General features: G+C 32.1%; 2 protein-coding genes across 2 annotated transcripts; one reads left to right on the forward strand and one right to left on the reverse strand.

Annotated features, from left to right (window-relative positions):
• The first annotated feature begins 866 nt into the window (after positions 1-866).
• Positions 867-20293, forward strand: LOC132723073 (dolichyl-diphosphooligosaccharide--protein glycosyltransferase 48 kDa subunit-like). The gene is made up of 9 exons (XM_060707734.1): positions 867-1053; positions 14798-14908; positions 15286-15476; positions 16259-16353; positions 16805-17044; positions 17464-17611; positions 18038-18158; positions 18779-18885; positions 19891-20293. Exons 1-9 carry the CDS (start codon positions 912-914, stop codon positions 20044-20046), a joined length of 1311 nt encoding a protein of 436 aa, XP_060563717.1. The 5' UTR covers positions 867-911; the 3' UTR covers positions 20047-20293.
• Positions 20294-21267: 974 nt separating this feature from the next.
• Positions 21268-24182, reverse strand: LOC132723065 (sialin-like; the record flags this gene model as incomplete). The annotated part of the gene is given in 5 exon segments (XM_060707725.1): positions 21268-21524; positions 22626-22724; positions 23007-23097; positions 23447-23597; positions 24050-24182. Coding segments are annotated over 5 exon segments (645 nt in total), but the record flags the coding sequence as incomplete, so codon positions are not given.
• Between the last annotated feature and the right edge of the window lie 3455 nt (positions 24183-27637).

The raw sequence follows: 27637 nt of genomic DNA on the forward strand, positions 1-27637 counted from the left end.
CTTTGAGACCTTTCATTCAGATTATAAGTGTTTTGTTTTTTTTTCCTTTGAGAGATGATAAATATGATCTATACGCAGGTGATTCTAGAAAATATTTAAAAACATATCAGAAGATAGAATTAAAACTTCAGCATCATTTAATAACATTGACAGATGCTGCATAATTAATATTGTGGCTGTAATTCCAGAAAAAAAATCAGAATGTATGGTGTGATGTCAGAGAAAACCATAACTAGTATTTGATGGGACATATGTTTTTATTGTAAACTAATTTAGAAATTTACAACTACGGGTCTTATTTCATATGTAAGGACTGGTGTCACCCCGGTACGGGATAAAAGACCCAGCCCGTTGTAGTCTAGAAAGTAGTTTCTTTTGAAATGGCCTATTTAAAGTCATCCCAGTTGATACTGGTTATATTTTAAGTACTTTTTAGTAATTAGGAAAATGAAATTTCATTTCTGTGTATTTTAAAGGCAAGAATACACACCAGTTACGATTTGGAATATTTATAGTGATTACACAAATTAAAAAGCTGCAGAAAAACTGCATCTGCTAATGTATTTTTTTGTGCTTAATTTCCTTGGACTGCATTGATGTTTAAAGATATAGCCATGAAGTTCCTGTACCGATAGCTTTGTCCAAAATTAAGCCTTAAATGCGATGACTTTTCAATAGGATATAAAACTATGAAAAACAAAAAAAAATGCTACAGGATATAGAGTACGAAAATTCACTAGGCCGTCTCCGTAAAGGCTGTGGGGAAAATCAATACAATAGTCTGACCTGTACGGTATCAAAACGGATAGTAATTACCGGAAATTAGTCTTCGCTGGTCCCTTGTATAATTTCTCAGTTTATATATTATAGACATTGGGAGAGGGAACCAGAACACTTGCTGAGGTGGCATCATGGCGTCGTACACAATTATTTTTGCCGGCTTGTTATTTGTGTTAATTCCAGCTATATGTGTTGCAAACAAGAAAACGTTAGTGCTGCTTGACAACTGGTCTCTGCGAGAGACACATTCAATATTTTTCAGATCTCTTCGTGGTAAGTTTTTTTGTATTTTCAAAATTAGTTAACGGAACCAGTCGGCGGTTCCACGTTGCACAGTCTAAACCATAGGCACTCGGTTCCAAAACCTTCTATGATTTTAATTTCTTTTTAAAAAAAAATTCATATCATGTATATAAAATACTACAAGGTTTCGCAGCCGCCATGTTTTAACGCAACGGAAGTGCGTTGACTGGTGTACAATTTTCATTAAAAAAACACTAGTTCCCGATTCGATGAAGAGACTATTGGCTAATACGGGTACCACAATTATTGACTATTTCGCCGTGGTACCCGCATCAACAATATGCTTTATTATGTGACTCGGGAGCCAGTATTTTTTTGTTAATTGTACACCAGTCAACGCACTTCCGATGCGTTAAAACATGGCGGCTGCGAAACCTTGTAGTATTTTATATACATGATATACTTTACTTTACTTTATATGAATTTTTTTTTTAAAATAAATAAAAATCATAGAAGGTTTTGGAACCGAGTGCCTATGGTCTAAACTTTAGTAATGTTGATTTTTTTTTTGTAAATAGATCTAGCTTGATTAAACAATGCATCATAACGTCAAAGATCTATCTATTCAGGGCTATTTGGGGAAGCAGCCCAGCCCTTACTTTTGGGAGAAAATTACATGATATAAATCCCTATTTCCAAACGAATGACAGACTATTCTCTCCCTTTCCAGTTCCTCCCCCTGACGGTTCTCTCCCTTACCGTTTCCTCCCCTGACGATTCTCTCCCAAAATTGAAATATGCAGACAGTTCTCCCCCAATTTTTATTTTATAAGTTATCTTTTTTGTTTTGACTTAATCTAGTTATATTTTTTAATGAATATTATTAAAATAATGTGTTTGATAATTAAGTGTTTTTAATATTTTGTTTATCTGAATTTAGTGCATGTAAATTTCACACCTTTTTCAAGTATTTTAATTCTATCAACACCTTCATTGTGGGTGATTAATTATTGGACAGTGACTGATATACACCTGTAATTATGTTAATTAATGTCTTTTGATATTCATTAATTTGTTTAAATAGCACATAGGGTGGTAACAAATTTTAGGAAACAAATAAGCAACAACTGGTATGCAATCACATTTACTTTTATACAAAATTTTGGAAAGAACATTTAGTCATTAACATATGAAACAATATATAAAACCAAGTTCAAATCAGCTCTGTTGGATATTTCTTCTGAGATCTTAAATATTTTCAATCACAAAAATATGACTTGAAGTAAAGAATTAATGGAGTTTTAATAAATTTTATTGAAATTAATTACAAGGAAATTAAAATATGTTAATTAAGTTAGACTTTTTTATTTATATGAATAAAAGGTAATATAATTGAAATAGAATAAATATGAAATCAAAAATTAACTCGAATTTATGCTTTAAGTGTTATTAATTTCATGAATTGAAAAATTTTCAATTTAAAGCTCATTGATGATCATATTACAAAAAATGTAAATTATATCAAAATTATTAAAAAAGATAATTTAATTCTAATACAAAAAACAATGTCTGTTATATTAAACAGTCACAGAAAGCCACATTAACTTCAAGCACTCCTCTTAATAGTTTTTACAGAAAGCTACATTAACTTCATGTGACTCCTCTTAATAGTTTTTACTCATCACTTCACATTATTTCAACCTGAAATGTTTATTCTTCACACTGAGGACCGTATGCCGAGGCACAGCCTTCAAGCAATTCACTGGTCTGAATATTCCCTGCAGAATAGTTCTTCCAAAGCTCCCTTATCTTTTCCTCAATCTTGCGTGCTGCTGGGCGAACACGACGCGTAGAAATACCATCTCTAAGGTGACGCAACTCATATGACACTTCTTCAGCCTCACACTGTAAGACAGGTACCAGTCTGTAAAATGATAAGCTCAAGGCCCCAGCCTTTCGGTTCAATTTATTGTGCCACCCTGAAAATATAAAAAACCATGGAAACATGAAGTAAATGCTTACATTATACAGTATTCCACACTATTTATATGCAGGTCGACAATGTTCGATCATAAAAATAATTCTTATCAGAACATTTTGTTTTTTAAATTAATGCTAGTTATTTTTAAACTTGTGTGCAATATACAATACCAAATAACTAATAAAAATACAGATGCTTATATCACAATTAATTAACTGAAATTTCTTATGAATAAATTTAATAATATACAGTATCAGTAATATATCGCCACCCTTTCACAGCTATTTTAATCTAATCAACACCATGATCTCCAGTAATGATTGAATAAACACATCAATTATCTCTGACAGCAAATTTAACACACATGTGTATTGAACATGTGAACCTTTCTTCATATTATACCAAAGTATAAAATTTAGCAATTACAATGCATTCATATTTATTTTATTCAATAATTAATATCTAATGATTATCCCATTATCTTTTCAGTTTTGACTTAAAGAACATTTAGTCATTAACATGAAACAATATATAATACCAAATAACTAATAAAAATACAGATACTTAGATCAAAATAAATCTTATTTTTGTAGCAGGGATCTTATTTTTTGGTATCCATCTATACCGAATTTATTTAGATGTTTTTTCTAGTTTAGTCCTTTCAATTTCGCATGAATAATGTTGCTTACTTACATTGTTACATGTATTTCGGATTTTTATCTTTCAAATTAAAAAAAAAAGCATTTTGTAATCATCAGTCAGTAGATCTAAAAATATTACCTTTATTCACTACAGTAAGGTCAAATTAAAAGAAAAACAAATCAACAATTTCATACATCTATGAAATAAAAAAAAAATCCTACCTGTACCACATGTGCGGTGTTGCCACTTATGACAAGAGTCACATGAAATTCCATGTTGTCTTGGACGCACATATGAAGCACACTCTAAACAAATATCCGACATAATTTAATTTCTACAAATACTTTAAAAATTCCAAATTATATTTCAATGCTTAGTAATCACAGTATAGTAACACCATAAATTATCAATATATCGTGGACTAACCAGTTCTCAAACCTCTAAGCATTCAAGAGGTCTTTTAATGTAAATAAAAATACATCTTTATAAAAATTCTTTTTTAAGATGAAAGAAGAAAAAAAATAAAACACAATAATTAATATCTAATTATTATCCCTATCAAATTAATTATTCAGTAATTATTTTTAATGACTAAACACATTGAAATATACCCATTTTTAACATCTAAATACTTCAATCAAATATACCCATTGAAATATACCCATTTTTAACATCTAAATACTTCAATAAAATATTTTTTCTTTAATTTGTATCAATTAATGATAAACTTACCCTTTAATTTAACATCTAAATACTTCAAATATTATATACAAATTAAAATAAAAATGGGGGGGGGGGGGAACTGTCTGCATATTTGCAATTATGCAGACGATTCTCCCCCAAAATAGGGAGAGAATCGTCAGGGAGGAAACGTCAGGGGAGGAAACGTTAAGGGAGAGAATAGTCTGACTACCTTTCCAAACGGGGGAGATAAATTAAATTTTTGTGGAAAACCACAGACACTTGGAGTATAGACCCGTCCTTCTCCGCCCCTGAATATTAAAAACTAAAAGTATTATTTATTACAAGAATTAATGTTAAATTTTTGCTTATGCTTTTCTCTCGTCGATTCGTGACTCTTATTTGGAAAAACTGCACTTGCACAACAAATATCAGACATATACAGGCTGTTATATTAACTCCAATACTGTACAAAATTCTTTGCCAATTCAACGCAGCTTCATCATCGACGCCATCTTGGAAAGATTGATTAAAATCCGTCATGCACGAAACACTTTAATCTATTGTTTTTCATTAATTGATATAGGGTGTGTGCATATTTTAGATACATCATAATTATTTTTGATACATGTAAAATGAATTAAAAATAATAATATCTATATATATGTTTATAAAATATACCATGTGACCTTTTTGCACGAGTTTTTCGGTTTGAGGTCATATTGAGTTCGTATGCAGTGAAGACTAGAGATGTCGGTAAGTACATATGAACACGTGTATATTGATGATTATTCGTATTCATTCTCTGAACTTTCTGCAGATTCTGAAATGATATATTTGTAAAGCATCAATAATAATTGAATAATTTTAGTTTCAGTAATTGTTAATACTTGTTTGTTGTTTTAAATGATTCTTATAATAGTTTATCGTTTTTCACATGTTATATATTAATTTATTTACACTAATTTTAACAGAATGTGTACTTGTAGAACTTTTGTCACAGAAACATAAGAGCATGGATTGACCATTATAGGCTCTCCTACAACAACTTTCGGGGACTCTTTATGGTGCATGCTTGGAATCCAATTATAATGATCAAACATGTCCTGTTCAACGACTGGATTAACTCCAGCTGAATATAAATATAATTGTAATTGAATTTGAGAAATTAAAGACAAATTAACTATTGCATCATGACATTTAAATAGACATTGTGTTTGTCTGAATTCATGACGAAATCAAAATGCGTTCATGATGTAATTTTGTACGTGTAATTAGATTTATTTGCTTTATTATTACTTATGCAACGAAACAAAATCTAATATAATCTAAATAATGTGTTTAAAATATATATATTTTTTACAATATTTTGGGATAATGAATACAAATTATGTCAGAAATTACCTTCAATTTTTTCATCAATGTAATCACGTGTCATACTAGTATTGTGTGCTCCCATGTCGTTGACAACTTTGGCCAGTCGTTTTTCAATAAATTTATTCCTTACGTTTTGGAAGACCGATTCATTGTCATGCAACATTGATTTGATTTTTGAAAATGTGTCAACATTATTAAAGTTGTAATACCATTTTGATGGTGAAATTTCTTGTTGTTTTTGAAGATTTGTTTTCTTTGCTGGTATATAATATTAACAACCGTGGTAACAACACTTGCCTTTGATTTATAATTATAATTAACCGGCCAATTTCTGGCCACAACTTGGTTATTGTCAAAATAAGTAAACGTGTCAGTGGACTCTGAGTAACTGAGGGACGTGTCGGAGACATTCTTCAGCCATTCAGTTAGACATGAATAGCTACCTGCTGGGGAATGTACGCTATTCAATTTCGTTATAATTTTGCTGCCAGTGATATAATAGCTAATAAGATTTTTATAAAATGGTATTATTGGTGTTATAGTTGAAAGATTCCTGGCTTTCAATAAACAGTCAATGCTGCTAGCAATACAAATATTTTTTTTCTCATTTTCGTCTACAGATTTTATATTTGCAACAGCTAATAGAAAAGATGTGAGTATACGATTTCTGTTTTTTTATATTTTCTTACTTTTAAATCATCATCAAAATTTATACTCTTGTACGATGACGAAACATGCAACCATTGAATCTTCATATATATTTGAAGAAATTTTTTCGCCAATGGCTGCAACAATTTATACTAATTCATTTTCTTCGAATTTATCATTTTTCAAATTTTCTAAAAAGGTTTTACAATCATTTTCTGTCTTCAATTTTTTATGACTTGGTTCTATCATTAAGGTATCCTGTACATAATTCAAACAAACATCACACACAGCTGCTGCCTTTTCTGGGATAATGCAATGGTTTTTCATAAATTTTATTGTTCCCACTTTTATTTTCTTATGCTCAATTTTTATTATTTTCAACGACTTTCCTCCAGTCAAAGAAGAATGTTGTTCACAAAAACACTTTGACATGGTGTTTTCCTCTGTAATAAAACTATATGAAATAAGAGTATGTTTAACCTTTATTATAATAAGATATTGAATTGCAATTTCGATTAATGATCTTTCTTTTAAACTGAAATCGGCTCTACATAAAACATATTTTATTCATAATCATACACTTTATATAATATACGATCATTTAATATAGAAAATGATAAAATGGATTAGAACGAAAGATATAATATATCTTATATAGTTTTTCTCTGATAAATCGTCTCTTAAGAAATGTTTATTTTTTTATTTAATTAATTTGATTTAATAGTTTCTAATAACTTGTTTCTAGGTCGAGTGGGGTTCATTTAACACCGCATTTTCCTTGCTGGTATTGTTTTTCACATTTCAAGTATTCAATTAATGCTTTCTTAGATAATCTATCATTTTCAATAATTCATTTGCATGCACCATAAGGGTTTTATGAAATAAGAAACTATGACCGGAGATTAATTAAATAACAAAATAAGTATTTTCATGTAAAGAAATGCAACAAGAACATAAGTTACAATATGAAATAATTATCGAAAATGGAATATGTGTTACTAGCTTATTGTGACACATCTCATGACTCAATTTAACAATGTTTTGTTGATGAAAATAAAAAATAAAATAAGCTTAACTTACTTCATATACTGTAAGTATAATATGGGAGGTATATATCCTTTACCAGCTTCAAATACTTCTACTACTTCATATAAATGGGATGTATATACATACATAGATAAAGAGACAGACATACAGAGGGAAATACATACATATATCCTCTACGAGCGACTTTCAAGTGTATACATGCAAAGACACAGGGTAATTATAAAGAAAAAACACGCTTTTGACGAATTTTTCATTTATTTTCATGTACAATATAATATATGATATAACATAAGTTTACAATTTACATTCAGATACTCGTAAGACCAGTTTTAGTACGTTTATTGAAAGCAATGGTTATCACATTCACTAGAGTGCATCGATTATGCAAACCATTTTAACACTTCCGTTAATAAATATGAACTATTCTATTTCAGTTTCCACATATATAATATTTTTAACACACCCTGTATATATTTTGGTTAATTAATGAAAAACAATAGATAAAAGTGTTTCGTGCATGACGGATTTTAATCAATCTTTCCAAGATGGCGTCGATGATGAAGCTGCGTTGAATTGGCGAAGAATTTTGTACAGTATTGGAGTTAATATAACAGATTTGGGTATATGTTGATCAAATTTTCAAAATTCGGTATTTTTTACACCAAATTGCGCAATAAGATCAAGCGAGTACAGCATATTTTAATGTATCAGATGTGTTATTGTAGAAACTGGATCACATCGAGACAAGGGAGAGTACTCGATTTTATACGCTTCCATAAATTTCCGACACATTTTATCATTTTCATTCATTGGATTTTAGCTCAATCAGGCTAAATTACCCCGATTGAGCTAATTTAGCCCGATTGGGAGATGTGCCCAGCCTGATATATACAGTTCAATTAGTGCAATTGTTAAATATATTCTTTATCTCAAAGTCCAAAAACTTTAAATTACTTCTAAAAACAACCGCTCAAAGATTAGAGCATCTGAGCATGTCAACCATGACTGTCAAGCTCAGCTGGACGCTTACCCATCGATTCGTGAAATCCGATTCACCCTGTGACGTCATCAAAATATAGGTGCTCACACCACTAAATGTTCGCATGGTTATTTTCAGTCCGATCTGATCAATATATGTTTCAAAGTCTTAAGTAAATTCTTAAAAGCATAATGAATATTTTTTTGGCTTAAGTGTAAGTGTGTTTGATAATTTAAAACATCAATATCGATTATTTTAAAGTAATTAGGTCACCAGCTGATTTGTAGGGTAAGGTCATTTACACCTGTTCAATTATGCATTTTGATTGGATAGAATTGTCAAATCGAGTGTCTAATAAAACTTGTGTACTTTTCGGATAGTGTATGTCCTTGCAGAAGTATTTATACCAGACAATTATTTAGGCCACGAATCGATGAGAATAAGGCATATATTAGTATGAGAGGGCTAAGTGTGTAACACGTGAACAAGTTTGAATAGAATTTCATAACGTTTTAAAAAAGTCAATTTTTTACCAACGCTTCAATTTCCTGAAGATACCAAGCTTCGAAATGTAAACACAACTGACCTACATATATTTCAGGTATTTATGTTATTGCATGCCATTGATTTCTGGTGTAAATCAGTCTATGCATATATTCCTTTAATAAATAAATGCATGTTTTTATCAGATCGTACCTTTCTTCCAAGCTTTGCACATTTAATTACATTTTCCTAACCGTGTCACATGCTTCTTTACGAATTCGTGACGACTGGAATGTTTCCCGTAAATTACAGCGGGAAAATCGCTGGGAAAAAGAAATTCAATCGCAACTACTCGGCCCTTTCCGTCAGTCTTACTGATTTGGTTTCTGTACTGGTTAGGGGTAGTCCAACTAATTGTACTGCGCGACGAGATATTGTGCTATTTTCGTGTCTGGGCAATATCTCGCCTCTACATACAACATAAAAAGTACCTTTTCTGTGGTGAAATTTGCGCCGGGATTTTGAGTGCAAGCTTTGGACCGTCTAAAATCGTATTAGAATTCATATTTGAATAAATTTGTTACGATACCTTTAAAGATTATTCATTTCTACATCAATTTCATGTTTTATTTGTGAAAATATTCCTAACATAAAGATTTTGATAGAAAAGTAAACACATGAACCATCAAAATAAAGACATCGCCGCTAATGTCACGTGACAAATACACTGTTGATAACTTCACTGGTGTGTATGCGGTACTGCGTTACTGAGAAACGCCGAAACACTCTTAGTAAAATATCAAGTTTAATGTTATATTTAAGACATTTATTTATGCAAAAAAATTAATAACTATGAAAGGATGAAAATATTATTTTATTGGGGCAGATGCAAAACTTATCCGTTATTGTCAGAGCGTTCTTAGAAATATCAGAATCATCATTATCTTTTTAGAAAAGCTACTCTGTAAATGGACTCCTCACAAAGCATTTTCTAGTTTATAAGAAAAAATTATTTTGTTCAGCTTTCCCAGTCAATATAGGACATTGGACCTATTGGTAACTATAGATTTTTTCCCCCACGTTTATGATGAAAATAGGAATATGTTAACAGCAGAAATACGAGGTTTATATGTTTAAAGAGCAACGAACGGATTCCTAGTGCCTTAGCGACTACGAGAGGACACCATTCGAAGGAATTTGACAGTCTGTTATTTATATTAATGTTGATTAACTATTAAACGATATTTTCAATGTTCAAAAAATATTTATTATCAATAATAAAACGAATGAATGTCAAACACGGTGCCTCGACATTATACATGTATGTGCGGAAACAACATTCCATGTAATTTTTTTTTTATTTTCTCATCCACGCAGGTCCATAATTCTGGCTAGTTTATTCCAAAAAGCTTTCTGAAGATGTTTATAGAAAAAAAAACACACACACACGTAGGTATGAAATTGTTTTAAAATGACCGTGGTATGAAACAGGTGCCCGCTCCATTTTTGTTTGTTTGTTGTTTTTTGTTTTGCAAAAGACTTTCATAATGTTGGTATACAGTAAAGATTTATTCCATATATTTCACTTATATCCCGTCTAAGAAATTATTTTCTTCTATAAAATACACGCATGGCGAAGTGCGATTTGAAGAATCAACGCGGTTATTTTACAATGTTACACAAACAAAACGCTGCGCCGCTAATTTCTTTCACAGAGGTGTAGGATGTGGAGCTCAAAACGATTTTAAAATAAAGAAATGCATATTTGTCAATCCCAGCACATGTACTGATCATGTATATATATATAAATACTAAATATAAGCCGTTTTGAAAAAAAAATCATATTTCAACGTCTATAATAATACACAAGATAAAAATGTTCGCCGGAAAAAATCCGCACACCTACCGTCAAAAACACCATGTATTTTATTCCGTTTCCAATATTTTCACATAATCCTTTGGCCCCGACACAGAAGATATAATTCTTCATGATGATGGTCAATTTTAAACTTCAACATCAATATAAACAACGCAACAGCCGAAATAAACATCGAGATTATCGCCGTCAAAATCTTTCGACAAATTCAAACGTGGCACCCCAACGTTGACAAATATACATTTCATTTGGATTTTAAAGGCGTTTTGAGCACCACACCCAAAGTGTCTGTGATTTCTTTGATTCTTGTCCAATCATATAAGATTTAAGGGTTATGCAACACGTTTACTCATTTTAATTGATTGCTACTGCCCCAAGTATTAAAGTTGTTGCTTTGGAAAACGAACTTTTTTAAAATCGGCAAGAAAACACGGCGCCTCTTCAGTTCTTTTTTTTTTTTCAATAATTTTTAACCTTGTAGTCAATTTAGATAGAAAACCAGAAAATAGTTCCTAAATATTAAATGAAAAAGTTGGTATATCTTGCGTAAATTCAGAGTCGGGAAAATATACCGAGGAAACTCGTGACCGTAACACATTTAAATTCTTACCACCGTTTAAACAATTTTCATAAATGAATTTTAGAAAGAAATTTAAGCATAAGATTATCGTCTTTAAAATGAATCATCATCAAGTATATTTATAATTATAAATTGAAAAAATAAATACATGTAATTACAATCTAAAAATAACTTTTCTTTACAACATGTTAGCATGGAAAATTGTTTAACTGATTCCGGATAGGAATCACGGCTCCAATTTAAATACTTATCTATAAATCAAATTTATTTAAAACTTAATCTTATAAATTTTAAGTTGACACAAAGAATTTAAGTAAGGAAGAAACAGAACTGCGCAGTGTCAACATTTCCGAACTGTATATTGGTTAGTGTACCGGTGTCGGCGTTGTGGAATAGTTGACACGTAACGTTTCAAAAATAAATACATGGTTGAATATATTTTCTATACCGGATCAAAAACTTTTCTGGAACATCGCTTAAACAACACCCAAATATCCAGGCCATTACGGCATGCTATGATTATAGTCTTTTATTACACGGATAAATGGTACATGTACACGCAGACAAACGAAAAATGGGCGCTCGGAGTAACGAGTTTTACTTTTCTGAAAACTGTTGAGGAATGAAAAATTAACGCAAGAATTTACCATTTGAATTCAAAAAATCTTTCATAGCGTAATGCACGTTTGGAAAACAAAACTTTCCTAGGCAAGGAGTTGCTGTTTTTAATACGCAGCAAGTTGTAACTAACAAAATTATTCTAACATAGATAATACTACAGAGTGGTGACAATATAAATTTTAATGAAATACAGTATTTGTTTATCCTTTAATAAACATGTTTATTAAAGGCCCATTATGCCTCAGAAAAAGAGGTCTAAATTAAAAGTTTCTCCGCATCATTTTAAAGATTTCAATCAATTAGAAAAAATAGTTAAAGATTATTTCCTGGCAATTTATTTTAATGTAGCAATAAATATAAATAATAATAACAAGATTAAAGAATAATAAGCACTGTTTAACAGTTTTTCATATTTTTTTTTGCCACGCAAAAAAAAATGACAACATTCACGCACGGTACCGAACAATATCGATTTTTAGCGTACATGTTACATTACTGTAGCAACATCACAATATGGCGGCGTTGGTACACAAACGAGACGGTGAAATGAAACTAACGTGGTTTACTTTCTTCTAAGTTGATAGTCTAGCACTTTTTGTGCTGTTGACTCCTTAAAATTGTATTGTTGAATAGATTCTTAGTTTAAATTGTCTGCATTTTTACATTAACATCGAAATCCACGTTTCACCACAGAAAGGTCTCCTTTTGGTTTTGACGTTAAAGCGAGATTCTGCCCCAGAACGAAAATATCTCAGAATCAAGCTTTGGCACGTCAATATATTTTGACTATGGTTAGGGGAAGTAATCACTGCGGGGTTTTGGTTCTCGGCATGAAAATGAAAGCGCAAAACAGTGCCGAAATTCATTCCAGTCGTCTCACATCAAAGGAAAGTGTACGTTGTTATCTTTATGAAATTATGATATTTTAGGGACTTTTTTAAACGTGGTTAAAATAGCGGAAAACAAGTTTTGTGTTCAAGACATGTGACCAGGTCGTAATAATATGCAAAAATATTTTGACGTACGGTTTGCTCGATAAAAATAGGCATGGTGTATACAAGTGCGGATCAAGAAGGGGAGCCACGCACATAACTCCAAGTGTCTGTGTGGAAAACTGCATAATTTTTAAAGAATTTTTCTTTTGGTCATGATAATCAGTCTTACAATGGGCCCTGCTATAGAAGGAAAAATAGGCTTGCTATCTATCCATCCATCCTGCAACCTTTTGAGTATTATGTGCAGGTGCGTGTCTGTTGGAGAGTAATAATGAAAAGGAGAATAAAGTTGCTCAATTATACTGTACTGGTTGGGGACCACCAAAACCGGACAACCACCAAACTCGGACAGCCCCTCGTATTTTTGAGCATTAATGTTACCACTGACTTTCACTAGAGTACCAACACCATGCCAAGTGACACACCCCCATATCATTACTTTGATCACCTTCTTGGTATTGGAAGATTTCGAAGTCAATAAATCAGGTCCATATTAAAACTCTAATGTCACTGCCTATTACAACTTGACTTTCATCAGAAAATATCACACGATCCCATTCACTACTACTTTAGACCTTCTTTTCTCTCTACACCAAGAAAGGCGCTTTGCTCTATTCACCTTTGACACAATAACCCTTTTCTTACTCACTCAAAGTCTATGTTTATGTAAACGATTTTGAACAGTTCTCTTACAAACTGGCTTTGTTCTCCCCTCATTAAATTTGCTCATTATGTCTGCTAATGAAGCCCGACGATTGCACTTCACAGTCCTTTCAAGATGGCGATAATCTCTGTCTGTCGTCGAGGACGGCCTGATCTTTGTATGTTTCTCACTGATCCTGATAATTAGAATTCTTTTTAAACAGATGAAATGGTACTGTGAGGTTTCTGTAAAGTTCTCGAAATTTCCGCTATTGACATTCCATCATTATACATGCAAACAGCAATATTTTTTACATCAAAGGTCAATTCTGAACCTTTTCTACCCATTTTAAAATAAGCGCAGAAGTAAACATTCAGTGACGTTTTTCTGGCATAATTTTATGTCAGCATGTTTTTCCAATAATTTATCTATAAATAGACTACACAATAAACAGCCAAGGTCATTTAAAATCGTTATGGTGCAAGGGAAAAAAATCTCTTAGTAATGTCCTCATGACGTTATCTCCCATATTAACAAATACTTTTTTCATCTTTCTGTAAATTAAGTTTTTGGTGATAAAATCAAACTGCAGACGCCATTTCAACCATTATACTGTGATGAAAACCGGAAATTGGCCTTATGACTAGGTATAAAACTTTACCGAATGCATATGATTCGACAGTAGCATTCGACAATATTTTATACATACGTGTTCGGTAATGTTTTATAATTGGCCAAGAGGTTGATATTCTAGCCAAGTGCGCATGTGCGTTGAATAAGTTTTCAGTTGATGTTGAAGATTATATAGATCTATAAAAAGAATGAAGAATGAACAAGAAAAATTAATCAAGGCCTGAGTCTCGCAAGAGTTTGTAAAAATTTGGTTGTATCTGACCAACACGGATTGTCAGATATAGTAAAAGATACTTTTAAACCAGGCTATTTTCACTCTAAGTCAATTCTACTGAAACATATTATTGCTTCACAAGAATTTTATTTTACATTAATGTTACAGCATATTTGTCTATTGTTTTTGCAAACTGGGATGTATATTGAAAAAAAAACTTCCAAAGATTAGGTTCTAAAACTTAATAAAAATATTTTCGATTATAAAAGAAAATTAACCTACTTACCCAACCTAAAGCTTGTACTGGGTGCAGGAGGGGGGGGGGGATTTAAGGCTGGTCTAATTGTATTGAATATGTTGTTTTCTATTGGCAGATAAAGGATATGAGTTAACATTTAAGACTGCTGATGATGGAAGCCTCTCACTTTCCAAATACGGAGAATTTCTGTATTCCAACCTTGTCATATTTGCACCATCTGTCGAAGGTAAGTTTATTATTATTTAACCTTTACCTTGTATCCCATTTATGATAATGTCAGACTGAATTAACTGTCAATTGTTTTATGTAATAGATTACAGTATAAAATTACATTTATTAAAGTTTCTTGTCAAATTGTAAATGTGCAGGTTGACATGGCACTGTTCTTTTCTTTGTCATTTATTTAAGATTAGAAAAAAACCTATTTGATAACAACTTGAAAATTATTTTTATTAACGTTTTGTCAAACTGTATTGTGCAAGTATCCTGGTACTGTTCTTTTCTATGTCGATGACATTCTTTTTTAAACCTATTTGATATAGCTATAAAATTATTTCCATTAGATTCATAATTCATCATAAGATTTATTGTCTTTATTCTCAGAGTTTGGTGGCAGTGTAGATGTTGCAGCAATAACAAACTTCATTGATAATGGAGGTAACGTGATGGTAGCAGCAAACTCTGCCATTGGAGATCCTCTAAGAGAACTTGCTACAGAATGTGGTCTAGAGTTTGATGATGAAAAGACAGCTGTGATTGACCATCTCAATTTTGATGTCTCAGATGAAGGAAAGGTAGGTTTGAAAAATAAGCAGGATTTTTTTGTTCTCTATTAGTTATACAAGTTGACCATATGGGAGAATATAGCCTGAATGAGATAAATATATGACGGGAAGGGCTAGCCGAAGATTATATTTATGCTGGAAAGGCTATGTGGGTTTGATCCCCGGGAGATGCTTTGGTAGTTTAGCACAGAGGAAGGTAGTCTAGTACTGGTGTAACTCTCCAGGAACAATGGTTAGGAAACTATACGCCTATATGACTGAAATACTGTTGTGAAAAGGCGTAAAATTAAACAAACAAACAAAAACTATTTTCTCCCATATGTCTTGGCAGTACTTGTATAACAAATTAAAAATTACTCAAATTGCTAATGACGACACATTTCATAAGAAAACCCAGCAACTTGAGACTGTTGTCAAACAATTGTGGGGAAAAGAGCACATAATCAATGGCTACACTAATATTGCACAATAAAAAGTAATTCAAGTATACAGTCATCATTGTGGTGTACCTTTAAACTTTTTTGTTTTGAAGTAATTACATTTTAATCAAGAAATGTGTCATTAAGAACAAAACGCAAAAGACAAAAATATTTTGCACAAAGTAAATCATCTGTGATGTTGAAATATTTGTGCATGCTTCAGTTCTTCAGGTAAAAGTCTGGAAGTAAAGTTTTATAATAATTGTTCATCTTAAAAATAATGCATTGGAGAGTAAATATAAAACATAAATTTTCAGATATTTGTTGTTTTGATAATTTATGAATATTTACCTAGAATGGTTATTATTTCAGCACACAACTATTGTAGCTGATGCAGACTACCTCCTTGATGCTCCTATAATTGTTGGCAAGAAATCAGCGTCTCCATACATCTACAGAGGAGTTGGGTAAATATCTGATTACATTTTATCTAAACACACATTTTGTTTTGTTATCATTTACTCACCTTTTAATGTAACTTAACATGTATTTAACTTGTAATTCTGTTGATTAATCTATTGATTTATTTCGATGCACGCTTATTAACTGACTTAACTAATTAAGCCCATGATTTGAAATTTATTTCGATGCACGCTTATTAACTGACTTAACTAATTAAGCCCATGATTTGAAATTTTGCATAGTACAGTAGTCATTTTGAACACTGCTGCGGGCACTGCAGAGGATATTCGCTATGTTTTTAGCTTCAGAGTGTGAACATCTAAAGTTGTTTTCCCACTATTTCCTGTGAGTGTTTATTGACTTAAACATGCTTTAAAACTGAAGCTTAAAACTTCTATATTACTGAAATAGTGACATTTTGACTTAAAATTAACGAAGTATTTATTTTGTTTGTAGAATGGTTGCCGACCCAGAGAACCCACTTGTGCTTCCTTTGCTTCATGCCAGCTCATCGGCTTACAGCTACCAACCTGACATGATAATAGATGACTACCCGCTGGCAGTTGGTACCAACACACTGTTGGTAGCCGCTCTACAGGCTCGTAACAATGCTAGAGTTGTATTTGTGGGCTCCATTGATTTCTTCAGTGATGAATTCTTCTCCTCATCCGTGCAAAAAGCCAACGGAGGAAAAAAGTAAGTTATAATCTCTAGCTTACTGATGAATCTTACTTTAAATATCCTGTATGTTATAATTAAGGATGTAACAACACTTAAGTAAAATCTTGTACGTATATATATTATGTATATAATTATTCCTCTGTAAAACAATTTTCAATCATAATGCTTCATTTTAGCGTTATATTTATTATATAAAACCATAAAAAAATTGAGTTACAGGATCTTTAAGTGAAATCTTATATGTATATAATTATTCTCTAAATCAATTTTCAAACATCCGAGAATATGTTAAATGTGTACTGCAAATGTTAATACGAGTTATATGTAATCATTAAAATATATGCATTTGTTTCTTATTGAAAAATTTGGCTTAGCCTTTATAGAAAATAAATTCAATAGATGACATTGTTTAAAGCAATAACTGCTATTTATAGATACGAGAAAGCTGGTAACCAGGAGCTTGCAATGAATCTTGCTGACTGGGTGTTTAAGTCCCGTGGAGTGCTCAGAGTTGGAGAAGTCAAACATCACAAACAAGGAGAGAAGCAACCACCACAGGCCTACACTATCTTTGACATGGTGGTATGTATAAATACTTAGTTTTCATCAGCCTTAGACTAGTATTTCCCCATTTTAATGTTAAAAAATTTCTAGTTTTTCAAAGAAAGAAATTTTGAATGTGTTCTTATTATTTTTAATCAGTTTTAGTGGGTGTACAAGATCTTACAAACCAAAAAAGCTAGATTGTTAAGTGTCAAAGTACGATTTGTAAGACAAAAAAACAACAACAAAAAACAGGAGCCTTTCTTTAATCTGAATATTGCTGGAATGGTTTTATGACTCTTTAAGATTTTCAAGTTTGTCAATTTTCAACAGTTACAGCCTCACCAGTTTTAATTTTAGAATTTGACATTCAATGACTGCAGTCTGTTAAGCAATAATATGATCAAAAATTCTGTTTTAAACCGTAGAAAAGTTTTTAGTTTCAAATTATAATTTTTTTGTCAGGACTATTCGATTGAGATTGAGGAGTTCCGTGATGGTAAATGGCAGTCATTCAACGGCAAGGATGTCCAGCTGGAGTTTGTCAGAATTGATCCATTTGTTAGAACTACACTAAGTAACAAAAGTATGTATCTTCTTTTATATAGATCTTTATCAAATACTTTTATTAATATGTCGTTTTAAGCTCAACTGTTTAAAGAACTTATGTACTTTCTGAGACTTCAGAGTCACATTTGCTTAAGTTGGATGGAGGTTGGTATCTCCAAAACTAATTAAAACTTCACACACTTTTTTGAGAGGATAGTTTAAGGCCCGTTGCTCTGACGTGGATTATCATAATTTATGCCCTATTTGAACCTAAAAAATTCTATATTATCCAGGCTCTTGTTTTACTATCAAGCACTGAGAATAGTTGAGCAAGTTTTCCTACCGACAGCTCTTTGTTTGCATATTAATTTGTTATTGAGTGTAATGTGCCCCTGTTTGCCTATTAGATCGTCTAGATTTGCTTGTCTTTAGTATTTAAGTCAAAAATTACCATAACAATGAAATTTAAGCTTTGATTAAAATAACATGCAGAACGGAAGTATAGAGATAAAATTTGTATATTTGTCATGTAATTCAACCATATTTATTGGCAACTATTTGTCAATATAAAAGAAAATTATCATATGTGTATATGATAAAAACAACTAATTTATTTGTCATTTATGTTAGTTGTAATATAAATGGTTATAATTTTAGATGGTGTGTTCAAAACAACATTTAAGTTGCCAGATGTGTATGGTGTGTACCAGTTCAGAGTAGATTATAATAGAATGGGATATACTCATCTCTTTAGTACAACACAGGTAGGTTAAATTGTCAGATATAATTAAAATGTTTATATACGGTTGCTTTTTTACCTTTCATCACCCTGGGTGGTTATAAAAAGATCTTTTCCACCAGTATAGAGCCAGCACAGCCATTTTATTGACACAGTCTGATCAGCTACAGTCAACTTTAACTGATTATTACTTACTTTTAGTACTAGGACATTGAAATCATTTTCCATGGACTAAATTTAGTGCTATATTCACATCAGGCAAGGTTTTATTACAGAAATTGTGGAACATAAATGTAAATAGGTAAACTATCTGGTCAAAATATGAGTTGCAAACTCTGAAGAGTCTTGACATATATCCATACTGATAAGCCATCTGGTTGTTTAATGATCTGTTTCATGTTTTACCAAAGTAATGTAGGTCCGCTATTTCTAAAAAAAATGTAGTCACATGACTCTAATAAACTGTCAGTTTATTTAAGTTGTATTCTTGTAATTAATTGATGTCCCTTGTAGGAAGGAAATTATTTGGTTTACACAGCAGTGCTATTTCCGTTAATTTGAAATGAGGATTATGTGTTAGTAGAAAATCTTATTTGTTTTAAATATGGTTCTTGATCTTCGAGATAATGTCTTGATATCTTTTCACCTTAATGGTTGGTACCTGCACTGAGACAAATAACATTTGAGCCGCGTCATGACAAAACCAACATAGTGCATTTGCGCCCAGCATGGATCCAGACCAGCCTGCGCATCCGCACAGTCTGATAAGGTTCCATGCTGTTCACTATCAGATCCTCTACTTGTTATAGGGTTTGTAAGCGAACAGGATGGATCCTGATCAGACTGTGCGGATGCGCAGGCTAGTCTGGCTCCATGCTGGTCGCAAATGCATTACGTTGGTTTTGTCATGATGCGGCTCTTTTATCTGGTAATATTTTGCTAGGTTGTGATTATCATGTTGATCTCAAAATATGTGAATTATGAATGTTAGGAAAGGGTTACTGTCATACAATTAATTATTATTTTTCAGGTGTCTGTCCGTCCACTACAGCACACCCAGTATGAACGTTTTATACCAACAGCTTACCCATACTATGTTAGTGCATTCTCCATGATGGTTGGAGTGTGTGTATTCAGCTTAGTGTTCCTACATTTCAAAGATGAACCCAAAGAGAAAAAAGACTAACCATGCTCAACTTTAGTTTAATTAATTTACTTAGTAATAATTAGGATAAAAATTTAGTTGTAAGAACGAAATGAAATTTTCTTTTTTGATACGTTTTTCTATGTTAGGTATGATATAAAAACATGACTGAAGTATGGCTTTGTGTGTAAATTTTGATTGAAAATAATTAAATGATGTAGGTAAACATTAAAAATGTGCAAATGTGTATTCTTCATTATAAACTTATCAAAGCATTCCAGAATCGTTAGTCATATGAGTTTAAACAGTGCTGTTTATCTTTGACAATATTTCTGTGACTATTTTCACATACCATCTATGTTTTATACCAGAAAAATAAAATCTATGCAATTATTAAATAGGAATCAAATAAGAGCATTTTGTGTGATTAGTTTTGGTTTATGAACTTTCTTGTTAAAGATATATTAACATCATAAATTTTATAGTTATGCATGCCAACCAAAGACAAAATTACTTTTACTGAAATCCATCTTATTTGAAATTTAAAAAAAAACTTAAACATCATAAAAACATTTTTTGATATATTGATTCAACAGTTGTTTTAAACGAAAGAAATAAAAATAGAAACTATTCATGTTTTTGTTGTTGGTTTTATACTTTAGATATATCTTACTTTCATAAAGTTACCCTAACTTATACAATTATTTCGGAACTGTTTGAGTCAAAAGTAGTTAGGGTTTCTGATTACATAAACCGCTTTTGATATTCTGCCATTGACCTATTCTCCCCCAGCTACCTAAGGTCGGTGTTTCTAAAACCCACTCGTGCCTGAAATCCTGCCGACAGGGACACATATTTAACTATTCCAAGAAGTAAAGGTTGCGGGTGACTAAAACCCATCAATTCTGGAGTCGATATAATATAAGTTGTGAACCATCAGAATTACATATTGATGGTTTAGCAACATTTGTAATTTGTTTACTAGTTGATGTCTCATAAAGTAATTAATGTATTATTGTTTAGGATCGAGCATTGCAGTCACAATTGATACAAAGTATCACCAGGGTCCAAACTTATAAATATATTTTCTAACCTCAAACTCAGATATTTGATTAGTCAAAAAATGGCAGAGAAATAATGAGATTTGAGAGGGATCTCGAATAAAATATAGCCGTGAGCCTTTAAAGATGTATTTGCGTTAAACAAACTGGCTTTTGTTAAGAATGCCAAGCAGGAAAAAATTGGAAATGATTGAGCCACAAACCTATGGATAGATTTTAATAGTCAAAATACATGACAATATGAAGCCCAAGATTGCAGGGTCTAAATGTTTACAGATAAAGAAATGCTCAAAGATTTGTATTTTCTTTTTGTTCTTCAAATCCGTAATTGATATTTTGAGTAGTGGAGTCGATAGTTGTTTCAACATGTTCGTCCTCCAAACTTGTTGTCTTTGTCTCGTCGTTATCAGTCGTCCCCACTTGTATATCCGCTTCAAAATCTTCATCTCTTGCCCAGTCCTGTTATTAAAATGTTGAAGTAGTAACACTTTAATCATTTATCAATCCACAATTGTTCATATATGCTACCAAAAATATGCTTATAAATATACTCGATCAAATAAAGTTAAATATAGCTACTACTTAAAGTGCTCCAATAGAGAAGATGCTTTGAATGTTTTTAACTACATGATTGTACTTTATTTAACCCTTTCCCTCATGAGCATATTGTGAAAAATGGCCGTTTTCATTGAAAAGCCTCCTGTTACAGGTTCAAACTGCTATGAAAAATGCTTCAATACTAATGAAACTTGGCACACATGTTGACTGGACCATAGCATATGTAACAGCATGCTCAATCTTTAATTTCCTGTTACCATGGCAACGGGGGGGGGGCGTCTCAAAATTGTCAAAAATCACTGTTTTGCATTGATTTTTTCCATCAAAACTGATTTCAAAGTGCTGCAATTGAGATGGAGTAAAAGGCTTTTCAGCGTTGGTTACACGTTTACCATACGATTGACCTGAGGCCATTTTTAGACTGTCACATGTCCAAAATTTTCTTGGCGAGGAGGCCTACCGCCGGGCACATCCCCCCTGGCAACCCCCTGATTAACCTTTTTGTTAGGGGCGGCGCCGAAAAAGTGATCACTTTTTTAACAATATTTCCCAAAAGAAAAACAGTGTTTGGGGCCTAAATAGGGTATTTTTCACTGTTTGAGGCCTCAACGAAAGGGTTGGGGTCGAAAAGCCGTCAAAACACGTCTATATGAAGTAACGGGTTAAGACTAGTCCATATTTTAATTTCATGATGTCTCTTATGCATTACACCATAATATGCATTGCTAGATTTTCATAAAGTCCTGTTATGACCTTTTAAAAAACTTAGCCATTTGGGTTTAACTGCAGACAAAATATTATCCTTTCACAACGACCAATTACCAAGGTCTGCATGGATGTACAGGATGGCTTGGCTATAATTGGTCCTCGACATGGTCAGTTAATGGTATTGTCCTGTGGTTTGAAGCGACGGTATGGCTTGACAGCAATTTTGTCGCATTTAAGAACCCGTTGGGAGTGAGTAAATAATATTTACCTTAATGGAATAGAAAATGAACCCACCTGCATCTCTCCAGATCCAAATATACAAAATATAAGAATACCAAATGCATCAAATCCAGCACATACATAAAACACGTTCCTCCATTCTTCAGGCGTATTCTGAAAAAAAGGAAAAAATCCGGATATCACCTTTTAGTTAGCAGTTACGATTCTAAGTTAACATCAAGCATGATTTACCGTGTCACACTGCCTACTAAAAATTATCATTGATAAAAGTTTTTGATATGTCCCGGACTAAATCTAGCCAAGATTGAGTTGAATTTTAATTAACTGCCCTTATATGCTTAAAGAAATGCTATCATTTTTGTTTCTCAAAAACTTACTGCATAAACGTCAAATAAATTAAACAAAGGTAGCATTAAAGATAAATGATACTCTTACATTTGGAGTGAGATAGCCGGCCAGAAGTGGTGCAGTCATTCCGGGAATAGTTGCAATAGTGTTAGTGATTCCAAATAGAACACCTGCATACCTGAAACATATTTCAAAATAATTTTATTAGTACCTTTAATTGAAAGTCATTAAAGGAATCGTCAACGAAAGTCGGAGCTAAAATATTACATACTTACAATACTGCATGTCAAATGATCAAATTAATTATATGTCTACAGTCATTTTTACAGACTTTGTCGGTTTGTGTGCTTAAGATTGTAATAACTACCCACCTCTCTTTACCAGATGGATCTGGTGTCTTCCGTCAGAAGAAAAATAGAATCTGCATGTCAAAATGTGGTTTCTGGTGAAATTTGAAATTACAGACACCTACCGGTACATTGTTGATGATGTACATGTTATTTAATTTCCTAAAATAAATAACTTACTTTGGTGCAAAGTCAACGTGATTAACCACATAACCAGCTCGACCAAACCCAGTAAACATTACAGCTAGAGACAATAACGTAACAGCAAGTGTTCTGTGCTCACAGTCACAAAATCCCGTACCAATTAAACACCCTCCAGCGCCAGCAAATGCTAAAAACAAACGCCAAGAATGGTACCATATTACATTATAATGACTAGTAGAACTGTAAGGGTGAAAAACGCGAGCTGTATACGCTGTGAACGATGTAAATTAGCTACTATTAAAATAAGTGTTATCCTGAAACTTGTGATAGGAGCTTGAGCTTAATCAAAGCTTAAACTGTCTTTCTTTTGCTTTTTCTTTGAATTACGTTGACTTTGATTTGATCTCATAATAAAAAATCCTAGTGCTATATTAAGTCAAAATTATTTTACATCGGTAATGATGTTGATTTTTTTTCAGAAACAATGTGACACTGAACCATACAAAACCACTAATTGATTTATTAACTCTTTTCTATCTAAGTATTTCAATTTTAAAGGGAGTGATAGAACTTGCAGTTGACTAGTTATTTTTTATTATTTATTGATAAAATGCTCAAAATTCCTATTAAGTTATTTACCGAAAGTTTGAAATGATTTTCGAGTTAAAGTGGTGGAGAGGATTTGTCGTGACCGAAGGAAATCTGCAAACTGTCCGGCAAATATAGCAGAGAAAAACTGACAAAGGTATGGCACTGCAGATAAGCCTCCATTCTGAAAATAGTAAAGTAAAATCATATACAAATCCGTGAAGAGCACGTTCATTCTGTAGAAATAGTCATAAAAATCCGGGATCAACCGTACAATTAATATACATGTAATAAGGAAATTAATTGACATACTTACACGGTTTTGGCTTTCGTGGATTTTCTATTATGTCTAGCAAGAAAAAGACATGTACAAGCTTCAGATCAAGTTAAAGCCAGACTTGACATGTGCTTTCCATAGGATTGTCTCAAGAAAGGTCATAATTCTACAAAAAGTGTAGTCAAATGTTTCACATTCTATATGTACATGCATGTTAGTAAACGATCTCATCAATTGAACTCAAATTGGTTGAAGGGGGTTCTGCAGCTGTATTCCTATAGAACACATGTTGATGTGTTCCTTGCACATGTTGATGTGTTCCTCACACAGGTATAATATTGAGGTATAAACTGTTATATGTTAAAAGGAATATCTTTTTAAACATATATTGGATTGCCATCATACCTGGAGACAACAACCCTTCGGCTATAACTTTGTTATTAATGAATGGATTGTCTGCATACTTGGACAAAATAATTCTTAGGACAAGACCTTTATGTATATAGATTGTAGACTAAATTTATTATTACCTTCACTCAATGAGTCTTTTATTTTTTGTTGCTTTTCTATAATTGGCTATAAATTTGTTAGTTATGAATGGGTTGTATTCAAACTTGGACATTAATTAAACTCCCTATATTTAAGCAATACCGTTTTGTAGACACAATTGATTAGAACCTTCACTCATCAATTACATTGGCTTTGAGGGTAGAATTATTTGATTTTACTTGATTTTTAATATAACTGGTTATATCTTTGTTATTAATGAATGGAATGTCTTCATAATTAGGCACATCTACCGTGAGGACAACGTTAGAAAGAAAATTAAGCCCAATATGACACTGACTCGTTAATGATATTGACCTTGAAGATCAAACTATTGTAATTTCACAGTTTTCCTTGCTATATTGGCTACAACATTGTAAGTTATAAATGGACTGTCTTCATACTTGGGCACCACACTCATAAAAGACGATTTTATTGTCATTGACCTTTATCTGACCTTGACACTAAAGGTCACATAAGTGAATTAGTAAACAATTGGCCATATATTTGATATTTATTTATGGAACTGGTTGTTATTTATTTATGGACCTGATTTATACGTGGACAAAAGAACACTTATACTATGACAAATATCGAATTTAGCTTAGATTGTCGTAACTTTGATTTATCCTTGGACAAAAATACCCTAATAACAAAACCGACATGTTGAATTATTCTGATATGACCCTGACCTTAAACTGAACTTGACCGTCAAGGTCAAATTATTGAAATTTGCTTATATTGTCGTAACTATATTTATTTCAAATTGGACAAAAGAACACATATGACAAAACCGAAATGTTGAATCCTTCTGATATGACCTTGACGTTTCTATTCAGACTGACTGTCAAGGTCAAATTGTTGAACTTTGCTTAAATAGGTATACTTTGTTATTCTTTTTTTACGAATTTTATTTATTCTTGGACATAAAAACACATATGACTAAACATACATGTTGAAATATTCTGAAATGACATTGACCTTTAATTGTTCTTGACCTTCATATCATAATATATTTTGAAGGTCAAATAAAGGTCATTTAATTATTATTGAAATTTTCTTAAATTGTCATTACTGTGTCTTTTATTAATAGATTTGATTCATACTGGGCAAAAGAACACATATGACTAAACCGATATGTTGAATCATTCTGATATGACCTTGACCTTTAATTGACCTGCAAGGTCTAATTATTTAAATTTACTTTAACTGTGATAAGTTTTAAATATAGAGCTGGAATAATCGTGCGTATAATTTATTTTTATATGACAACAAATAAACAAACGACAACAAAAGTCAATTCCAAAATGAATTTAATATCAATTTATCAAGATTTTTTTTCTACTGTGCAACATTATTTCCAAAAACATTTTAGAATCTTTCCTCGCCCTTCTTGCGCCATCCTCGTCTGCGCTGGCTGGGAGTTACCTGGACATCTTCTGCATCATTTGTAACAAACCTCGGCGTTTAGGTACATAATTAAATATTGGTGTAGTGCGCATTGTCTTAGCATATTTGCATTTTGACATACCCTCATAATTTGTAAACATCTCGCTACTTTGTCTTTTTCGGGCCAGGCGTCGGTCGTTTCTTATCTGTGTTTCTAACCTTTGTTTCTGTGCTAGTGTGTACAGGAATATACCTGAAGACAAAATAGACAAAAACAAATTAATTGATGAGAAGAAATTCGTTTCTGAAATAACTAAATTAACGATTTATTTCATTGATATACACGAAAGCTTTTTTGCAGTAACCGAAAAGTCTAAGACTTCCAAAATAAACTTCAGAGTCAGAGATATAATTTTAACAGTAAATTTTGGTTTGTTTTTTGTATTTTTTTCTTTTTTGGAAACAATATCACCTATTAAAATTTTTCTTTTTCTTTCTTGCCATTTTTTGACTTTTTGGTAAAATGTTTTGGGCATTGTGACCATAATCCGTCGCCGTTTGGCTGCAGGTAAATCCTCGTCAATTTGGCTTGATGAACGCTCTCTTTTCCCTGACCCGCCTCTAAAATTAAAACAAAACATAGCTCTACAAGTCAAGTGTTGGTCTTGTTAGAAAGACTCTAACTTGATAAAGTTCAGAATTATTTATTTTCTTTCTAGTACTCGGGGAAAAATAAAGTATATAATGTATTCTTCTTATTTCAACGATTCAGTTATTAATGCATTTGTTCAAGAATCTATACAAAAAACAGTTGAATTTTATTAGATCTATATTTTTCCTACCGAAAAAAAATCCAAACTTTTTTTGATAGACGTTTTGCAATTTTTATGTATGTTGAGAAAATTTGACTTACTTTAAGTACGTATGTAATCGTTCAATGCTTCGTGTTGTGGTTTTCATCGTTAGAAAATGTCGTAGCTCTATGCTGGTGCAAATGTTTGTAGTGTTAATGACGTTGTTGTCCCTAGCAGTTGACGTGCAAACGTCGACGTCAATTACGTCATAAATGTTTATTGCGTAGAATTAGGTAATAACATTATAATAGATAAATACTGGCACATGTCACATTGAGATTGTTTCGAGACTGATAAACCATTCCTTCCTTTGTTGATGAACCATGTCTAACGGCTGGGAATAAGGTGGATAGAGTATTTTTGTGTGTCCGCGCGCGCGGACTGGGTCATTTGAAAAACCCTGGTGCGGATGAATTCAAATTTACTTTCACCTTGTTATACTTGCAACTTTGTAGTGTATTTTAGCGTTATGTTTATACTGAATGTAATTTGAGATATATTAGAACGACTTAATTTATTGGCGTCTTAACAATGCTCGACTGAATAATTCAAAATATGAAAAAGAACACAATA

Source organism: Ruditapes philippinarum, unplaced genomic scaffold, assembly GCF_026571515.1.
Source record: "Ruditapes philippinarum isolate M1 unplaced genomic scaffold, ASM2657151v2 ctg5717_1_1_1_1, whole genome shotgun sequence".
NCBI lineage: Eukaryota > Metazoa > Mollusca > Bivalvia > Venerida > Veneridae > Ruditapes > Ruditapes philippinarum.

What these genes read in the sequence shown, in the direction of transcription:
- LOC132723073 (XM_060707734.1), top strand. Translation starts at nt 912, where the DNA reads ATGGCGTCGTACACAATTATTTTTGCCGGCTTGTTATTTGTGTTAATT. An exon ending in ATTTTTCAGATCTCTTCGTG is followed by an intron (nt 1,054 to 14,797) that starts GTAAGTTTTTTT and finishes TTCTATTGGCAG; the next exon opens with ATAAAGGATATGAGTTAACA. An exon ending in AAAGCCAACGGAGGAAAAAA is followed by an intron (nt 17,045 to 17,463) that starts GTAAGTTATAAT and finishes TGCTATTTATAG; the next exon opens with ATACGAGAAAGCTGGTAACC.